Source organism: Gordionus sp. m RMFG-2023, chromosome 1, assembly GCF_954871325.1.
Source record: "Gordionus sp. m RMFG-2023 chromosome 1, tfGorSpeb1-WG-v2, whole genome shotgun sequence".
In the NCBI taxonomy this organism is placed as follows: domain Eukaryota; kingdom Metazoa; phylum Nematomorpha; class Gordioida; order Chordodea; family Parachordodidae; genus Gordionus; species Gordionus sp. m RMFG-2023.
Genome location: NC_088775.1, coordinates 61,756,886 through 61,766,871, shown reverse-complemented (window position 1 = coordinate 61,766,871; position 9,986 = coordinate 61,756,886). Strand labels below are relative to the sequence as shown.

The 9,986-nt window shown below is 24.4% G+C and overlaps 1 protein-coding gene across 1 annotated transcript; it reads left to right on the top strand.

The window, feature by feature from the left end:
• Positions 1-471: 471 nt before the first annotated feature.
• Positions 472-9,024, top strand: LOC135928222 (uncharacterized). The gene is made up of 5 exons (XM_065464617.1): positions 472-538; positions 7,006-7,092; positions 7,136-7,269; positions 7,311-8,537; positions 8,578-9,024. The coding sequence occupies exons 2-5, from the start codon at positions 7,062-7,064 to the stop codon at positions 9,022-9,024; spliced, it is 1,839 nt and encodes a 612-aa protein (XP_065320689.1). The 5' UTR covers positions 472-538; positions 7,006-7,061.
• The last annotated feature ends 962 nt before the right edge of the window (positions 9,025-9,986 follow it).

The window sequence follows — 9,986 nt, the reverse complement described above, 5'->3', positions numbered from 1 at the left end:
TTTATAAGGTTCTTCGGTCTCTTTTATGAACCATTTTTTTTTATTGATTGACTGATATTTAAAAAAAATAAATTCATGTTGGCAATAATTAATATTATGTAGGCAGCGTCTACATGACAGAAAATTTATTTTGGCTGCGACATTTACCCACACATTATGTTATAACAACCTATAATATTAATAAAATAAATCTTATAATGAGCCACCATTTATAACCTACAGACAATTCTAATTAAACTCTTACAGTCTTTTTAATTATTTAGGCTAGCAATAACAAATATAGTTGGTGATTATCAACTAGTTGTTATTAAGCATATTTTAAACATTAGTACAAGAGTATATAACTGTTGTAGCAGTTAGAAAAAAGAAGAAATAAATTTAATATAATATAATATATTAAATGTCAGTCATTTTTATGAAATGAACAATTAATTTTCCTTGGGGAAAGAGAAGAGAATGAGGAGATCATGGGATGCCACCTGGGGAAGAACAAAGAGCATATTGGATGACTTGGAACTGATTTTGAAGATTTTGCAATGTAATGGGATATTGGTTATTTGTTTATATATTTTTATATGTTGTTATTTTATCATTGTGAATAAAGAATTTGAAAGGACTTTTGGGATATTTGTGACTCAATTTAAGTGTAGATTAAGTTAAAGGGAAGGGTTGAGAGCAAGTGGTGTTTTTTACAGTTGTTGACCGTAATTTAGGATTGACAACATAAGGGTTTCAGTACATAATGCAATTATTAACTACTATACAGGTTGTCAGGAAGAAGTGAGATTAAGGGATTTTAGAATTTTGTTTTAGATGTTTAGCAAATAAGGAAAAGAATAGAAAGTATGTAATGAGTATTAGGACTGAAAATGAAAATAAAATGAAATTATTGGTTAATGATATTTGATTCATTTTGGCCCATTTAAGACAATAATATTTGTGGTATTAGATTTCATTTTGGCCATTTAAGACAATAATATTTGTGGTATTATATGTCTAGATGTATATTTTACATCCAATGTTTGACAATAAGTATTGTCTTATTATTTGGTAGGCCTTAAGACTCATTGAATGGCGAATAGGTTTCCATCATTAGGAAAACAGACCTCACGTAATGCAAGACAGAAAAGATTGCTGTATTTAAATGTTGAAGATTATAATGAGTAAAGATATGTATGTATATATAGGGTTAGAAAAATATTAGACTGGTGATTTTAAGTGTGATTAAGATATAAATTTATATAATTGAGTGTTTATGGAAATATATATTGAAGTGGATTTAATATTTGTTATATAATTATGCATTTTGGGTTTATAAAGGGATGGACATGTGTGGGATGGTTTATTATTAATTAATGTTACTATATTGTGGTAATCCAGTTTCAATTAAGGTTTGGATATATTATGAAGGGATCTATTGGGAGTGTGTTAATGTTATTTATTTTGAAGTAATTAACCATTTTTATGAAATATGGTGTAATGTGAATTACACATATGATATATTTAATTATTTTTGATTTATGTATGAATTTGATATATATATAAATTTGGCATGGATTATATGATATATGAGTAAAATATGAATTTAATATATATATAAATTTGGTATGGGTTTATATGATAAATGGGCAAAATATGAATTTGATATATATATATATTTGGCATGGATTTATATGATATATGGGTTAAATATGAATTTAATATATATATATATAAATTTGGTATGGATTTATATGATATATTAGTATAAGTTTGATATATATATAAATTTGGCATGGATTTATATGATATATTGGTAGAAATTATGGTACTGAATATTTTTTTAAAAAATTATGAAATCTTTATATTTAATATATTTTTTTTTAAATTATAAAATTTTTATTTGCATGTATTATATTGTGTTTATTGTAATTTTTATTAAAGGAAAAATAATTTTATGGATAAGATCAGTCATGTCATGATGGGTATGCCTTAAGATGGAAATATTGTTTAGTTTAAATACTTGAGAAAGTTTTTTTTTTAATTTTTTTTTTGTAAATTTATTTTGTGTATTACATTTTTTTTTATCTTTGTAATAATTTTATAGCACATCACACTTTACTATGTATATTATGAAAATGTATTTTTCTTAAAAAAAAACTCAGATTATTTTATATTGTGAATGTTATATTAAAAATTCTCTACATATATACCAAATAGCCCATTATATTCTCAATTTTTATAATTTTGCATTCTACATTTCTGTGAATCCGTGCTAATTGTGATGGCAGGGTTAAGTAGAAATGGTATATTTTTCTTAGGATACTGAGTAATTCCTAGGAGAAAAATATTTAATTTTCTACGTATTATATATTTTTCCTCCATATAAAATATTAAGTTTATGTCTATACATATTCCTTGTAATTTTATTTAAAATCTTTGTTCGGCAAATTTTCGCAATTATTTCCAATACCTAAAAATGGATTTTTTTATCTATTTTAGGGGATATTTATAAAAATGTAGCTTTGTTTTTTTTACATGACAGAAGGAAAATTACATGTGTTGAAATTGCATTTCACACATAAACCATTTGTTCACATTACAGTATTGTATGTAAAATCATTATTTCCTAATTCTCATTAATCAGACCCTGAATAATGTATATTATAACTCATATTTTCCAAATGTATTAAAAGGAATTAATTAGTATGTTTTGCTTGTATATTATATTGTCAATATTATTGTTCTATAGATTACAAATATGGATACCACGATGTAAATGTCATTATTGTTAACATTTATTTTCAGCGATTATATATTGAAATGTATCGGAGATATTATACTATAAATCATCATAAAAGGAGGCGATTCGATAAATTCCCTGAACGTTTTCAAGGCGTACCGAAAGTTGATACAATTCAAATGGGCGATTGGATAAAATGCCAAAAGAGAGAGAGACGCTGGGCCTGTGAAGGGTGGGCGTGTTGTAGCAGTTAAAAAAAAGAAGAAATAAATTTAATATAATATACTAAATGTCAGTCATTTTTATAAACAATTAATTTTCCTTGGGGAAAGAGGAGAGAATGGGGAGATCATGAGATGCCAGCATGGGAAGAACAAAGAGCATATATTGGATGACTTGGAACTGATTTTGAAGATTTTGCAATGTAATGGGATAGTTTTTGGTTATTTATTTATATATTTTTATATTAGTTGTTATTTTATCATTGTGAATAAAAAATTTGAAAGGACTTTTGGGATATTTGTGACTCAATTTAAGTGTAGATTAAGCTAAAGGGAATGGTTGAGTAAGGGGTTTTTTTACAATAACTTCAACTGAACTAAAATCTTATCTAAGAATGAATGAGAAATAAATATCTGTTAATAGATTTAAATTTTTCTACCAGTTATTTTTATCTTTAATCTACTCAGTACTTTTAAAAATGGCTAGCTATCGTTACCTCTATTTTACAAAAAAAAATAGTGCACAATTTTTTTTAAAATATTTCTTTTACATATCTCTATTTCCACAAATAAAGAATTTTGATATAAAAATATGACTATAATTTCATATATATATTTTTTTATTGCATTTCAATAATAATAAAATTTCTATATTATCATCCTTAAATCTAAAACGAAATCAGATATAACCTTTGCCGTTCTAAATAATCGTTTAATACTAGCACTCGAGGGCGTGCAGTATTAAATTTAATATACATATTTAGTATATAAGAAAAATCATCAAAGATTTCTATTTGAGTATTTTTAGATTTATAAATGCATCTAGAGAATTTTAAGTAGTTATTTATTTAAAAAAAATCATATATATCGTTTTTTATCTGGCTAGGATATCCTAGTTTGTTATATTATTATTTAACGTTATCATTAGCCTCTCAAGTGGCCCTTAGGATTTATTCAAATTAGTCAACTTGAAACTAGAGTGAACAATAGCATTTGTTTAACATACAGAATTAAATAAATGAGTCTGATGATAAAATGGCATGTTGATATTAATTATTTATTGCAATCTTTAATTTATAATACAATTCTTAAATAATATCTTATGACCAGTCATCAGGGTTTTACAAAAATCTTCAAATAAAAATTTGAAGATTTTTTTCGCCCAAAATTTTGAGGAAAAAATCTTTGAAGATCAATTTTTTGCGAAGATTTTTTCGCTAAAAAAAATTTTGAGCTTGCTCAAAGAAGATTTTTGAGCAAAATAAAAAATATTTTTTGTAAAAAAATCTTCTATAATTTTGAGAAAATATTTTGAGAATTTTATAATAAAATAAAATCTTTTGTAAGGAAATCTTTATTAAAATATTTTTGAAATTTTGATCTTAAAATTTTTTGGTAAATTCTTTAAAAATAAAATTTTTGATATATATTTTTTTTTATTTTATTATGTTAATGAAAATATTTTTTTTGAATAGGTTGTAAATGTGAGAATTGGTCATAATACCGACTGCATTTTTTTTAATATTTGGAATAAGTAATAATGATTATTTTAAAAATGTAATGTCATAATTTTAATGTTTTATATTTAATGTAAACTATAAAAGTGACAATTGTCATAATACTCATCTCATAACCTTTAAAAATAATTATAATTAAAAAAGGCTAGTTGAGCCTGTTTTGAGATGGTTTCAGTGATTGTAAAGCATATAAAGGTGACAATTGTCATAATACTTATTTCACATATGTTTTAATTGGAAATAGAGAAAAATGATTATTTCAAACATGAATTAATATAATGTGTAAACTATAAAAGTGACAATTGTCATAATATTCATAACAGAACCTATAAAAATAATTTTATTTTTAGGTATTAAATAGGCGAGAAAAAATTTTTTGAGCATGTTTCGAGATGGTTTTAATGATTGTAAAAATTGTCACAATCGTTATTTTTGAACTTTTTTAAAGCAAGTAGATAAAAATTTATTAAATATAAATAAATGTGGATGTACCATAGAGCAGTGACAATTGTCATAATCGTTATTTTTGAACTTTTTTGAATTTTTTTGAAGCAACAGAGTAAAATAATAAATTGTAAACATGTTAAATTGAAATTTAAATGTGGATGTACCATAGAAAAGTGACAATTGTCATAATCTTTATTTTTAATCTTTTTTGAATTTTTTTGAAGCAAAAGGGTAAAATTATATATTGTAAACATGTTAAATAAAAATTTCAGTGAAGATGTACCATAGAAATGTGACAATTATCATAATTGTTATCTTTGAACTTTTTTGAATTTTTTTAAAGCAAATAGGTAAAAATATATATTGTAAACCTGTTAAATTAAAATTTCAGTGAATATGTACCATAGAAAAGTAACAATTGTCATAATCGTTATTTTTAATCTTTTTTGATTTTTTTTGAAGAAATTATATATTGTAAACTTATTAAATTAAAATTTCACTGAAGATCTACCATAGAAAAGTAAAATTGTCTTAATCGTCATTTTTAATCTTTTTTAAATTTTTTTGAACTTACAGGGTAAAATAATAAATTGTAAACTTGTTAAATTTAAATGTGGATGTACCATAGATAAGTGACAATTGTCATAATGGCCTTTTTTAATCTTTTTGGAATTTTTTTGAAGCAAAAGGGTAAAATAATAAATTATAAACATGTAAAATTAAAATTTAAATGTGGATGTACTATAGAAATGTGACAATTGTCATAAACGTTTATTTTAATCTTTTTTGAATTTTTTTTAAGCAAAAGGGTAAAATTATATATTGTAAACATGTTAAATTAAATTTTCAGTGGAGATCTACCATAGAAAAGTGACAATTGTCATAATCGTTATTTTTAATCTTTTTTAAATTATTTTGAAGCAAAAATATAAAATTATATATTGTAAACATGTTAAATTAAAATTTAAATGAGGATGTACCATAGAAAAATGACAATTGTCATAATCATTATGATCATTTTAGAATTTATTTGCTGAAACGAGCAGGTTTTTAGCTGAAGCCCGTCCATGGGCGGCCTAGCTTAATAATTTTAAAAAGTGCGAGCGAATCGGTTACAAAATTTTAACAATTAGCGGGCTAAAAAATTTTAACTTTAGTTTATTATTTAAAATCTATTAGGTAAACATTAAAAAGAATCTATGAATATAATTCCCAGGAAATAAAATTCCCACTTTTTAAGATATTAAAAATTACAAAATTAGTAAAATAGTCACTATCTCCAGGTCTCTTAAATCTTTCTACATCTACATGTTGGTACCAATTAACATTATATTGTTTATTATATATAATCTTTTAGATTTTTCCTCACAGGAAGAACCATCTTATTCTCAAAATATTTCAAATTCAGTTTTATTTGGTATAACAAATAATTCTTAACCCAATCAAATAAATTTTTCTACAATAAACTCTGATAACAAAAGAAATATAGCAATTGGAGTCAGGAAAAAATTGCAATAGCCATAAACAGAATAAGAGGCCATCCGTCAAACTCGCTCCTTCAAGGGGGAAAACGTATCGGTTTTGGGTACCATTACATTACAGCAATGAAAATTAAAAAAAAATTTGAATTCAATTTTATAAAAAAAAAATTATATAATACTTTTTTTCAATCTGGTGCCGCCTCGCTGGCACCAGCAAATTTCATTTTTTTTAGATTTTTATTTTCTTTAATTCATAAGGCAAAACATTAAATAAAAATAAATAAAGGAGGGAGAGAGAGACAATGGGAAAAACGAAAAGAAAAGAAAATGCATTTTTTATATTTTCATTTAACATTCGATTTTTTATAAATATAAATAAAAAAAACATTAAATAAATGTATCCCATCCAAATTTATAAATGGGGGTTTTATTTGGCCTCAATAAAACAATTATTTTATTCATTTTTTTTATTTTATATAACATTAATTCCTGATTTTTTATTTCAAAATATAATAAACAAGTGAAAATAAAAATAAAAGGAAAAAACAAGAAAGTTAAAATTAAAAATTACAAAATTTTTTTTTTATATATAATGCAAAATAAAAAAAATCTTAAAGATATTCTAAAGGAGCATTTTTTAATCGATTCTTCTGAAAATTTAGCGACGTGCAGCATGTGTGACAAAAAGATGAAGTCAATACCATGTAAAATAAATTATTTAATGTATTTTTCAATATATTTTTCTAGCAAATCTTAAAAGACACATAACCTCTCAACACCCAAACATAATGAAAGCAGATGAATCTAATAGTGATTCGTCCTTCAATGCTAGAAATACAGCAAAAGAAAAATTCCCAAAAATTAAGATCGATAAATCTAAAGTAATTAATATTTAAATAAAGAATAAATAATTATTTTTTAGGTTTTTGAATGTATAGTATGGTTGATTACAGTCCATAATTTACCCATAAATTTAGTAAATTATGAGGGTTTCCGTATTTTACTAGACCCTATATGTCATTCTCTTCAAATGAAAATAAATACTCGGTCAGTGGTCGACAAAATAAAATATACCGCATCCGAAATTAGACTTCAAATTATACATGAATTAAAAAACAAGCTCATTTCTTTAAAAATTGATACTGCTACTAGATATAATAAATCAATATTAGGTATTAATGTTCAGTATATAAAAGATGGCCAGATACAAGTACGAACACTAGGAATGATAGAACTAATAAAAATTCATACAGGTATAAACCTAAAAGAAGAAATCCAAACAATTTTAAAAAAATACCAGATAGATTTAAAACAAATATATAGCATTACTGTGGATAACGGCGCCAATATGCTTAAAATGGTTGACACTATGGCTAGAGATCAATTAAATAATGATAATGATCTATCTAATTCTAATGAAAACAATTTAAGCCAGATATTATTTAATACAAGTGTAAGTTATCAGGAAAATGTATGTATTGATGATGAAAATGTCTCCGTTTATTCTGATGAAGAAACACCAGAGGGTATTGACGAGGAAAATATATCAGATGATATAAGCAAAAGCTTTGGCTTAAGTTGCATTAGATGTTCTGCACATACTATACAACTTGCTGTAAACATGTTTATCAAAAAATATTTAAAACTAGACTTAGAGAAAATTCGTATTATAATTAAATTGATAAAATCTCACAAATATAAAAGATTATTTATAATGGACAAAGTTTCGAAACCCACGCTAGATATTATTACTAGGTGGAATAGTACTTATCTAATGATGAAAAATCTAATGGATAATAAAACCTTTTATACTAAAATGGGTGAATTATACCCAGAAACTTTTATTAGTTTCGATTTATGGGATATTATCCTATTAGGTACATCAGTCCTTTTCCCATTATACAAATTCACAATGAAATTACAAAAAAGTAATATTGTAATAGGTGATTTTTTTGCTTCATGGCTAGAATGCAAAATGGAGCTGGAGGAAATGGATAATAATTTATCTAAAAGTATGTTGGAATGTTTAAACATTAGAGAAAGCTATCTTTTTCAAAATGACGCATTTCGTAGTGCGATATATATGGATCCTAGATTCCATTATGAAAATGGAAAATATCCTTTGGAAGAAGATAAAATATTAGCCAGGGTAAATTAATAAATTTATAATATACATCTTTTTATTTTAGGAACATATATTTGCAACTTGGAAACAATTGCAAGCTATTGACCCTCATGAAGAAAATACAACTCTAGTTATGCCTTCCACTAGTGATTATAAAAAAACAAAACTTGACCTTTACATTGAGCGTGATTGCAAGAAGGGACCTATATTTTATGAATTATGTAATAGCGATATCAAGCTAAAAATAAAATCGTTATTATACAACAAAAGATTGCCATCCTCACAAGATATTTTGCAATATTGGGTTTCAAGAAAACACCAAGATGCAGAATTATTTAAATTATCTCAAATAATTCTTGCTGCTCCTTGCACCCAGGTCTCAGTTGAGAGAGCATTTAGTGCATTGGCACTAACTGTAACCTCTCTAAGGACAAGATTAGACAAAGATATACTTGATGATATTTTAATTATAAAGCTTAATAGTACATTGTTAAATAATGTGATATTTTAAATAATTAATTATATAACCTATTTCATTATAAAGTTATTGTTTACATTGAAATTTTAATAAATAAAAATTCATATATTTGACTGATTTAGATTTTTTGTATGAATAGTATAATCAGAGGGGGGCGTATTTTACTAGATATATCCAAATAGTAGTTTCTAAGATCTAAAATTGATTTAAAAGATTAAAGAAAAAATATTTTTAAATTTGTTGTTCCCAAAAATATCATGTTTATATTGATGCATCTTTCTAGTTCAACTCCGTTCCGGTTGGCTCTAAAAATTTAACATATATGATACTATTATCATCTGCCCAGAGGTTTAAGTGTTTCCCAACAAGATCATATTAACCTAATTTAAAAATAATGGATATGACTATGAGTAATGTGATAATTTCAAAATATATATATTAAAATAATTTCAAAAGGGAGTTGAGAATTAGATATGTCACTTATCTATGGTACATATTCACTGAAATTTTAATTTAACATGTGTACAATTTATTATTTTACCCTTTAAGTTCAAAAAAATTAAAAATGATAATTGTCACTTTTCTATGGTAGATCTCCACTGAAATTTTAATTTAACATGTTTACAATATATAATTTTACCCTTTTGCTTAAAAAAAATTCAAAAAAGATTAAAATAAACGTTTATGACAATTGTCACATTTCTATGGTACATCCTCATTTAAATTTTAATTTATCATGTTTATAATTTATTATTTTACCCTTTTGCTTCAAAAAAATTCCAAAAAGATTAAAAATGGCCATTATGACAATTGTCACTTATCTATGGTACATCCACATTTAAATTTAACAAGTTTACAATTTATTATTTTACCCTGTAAGTTCAAAAAAATTTAAAAAAGATTAAAAATGACGATTAAGACAATTTTACTTTTCTATGGTAGATCTTCAGTGAAATTTTAATTTAATAAGTTTACAATATATAATTTCTTCAAAA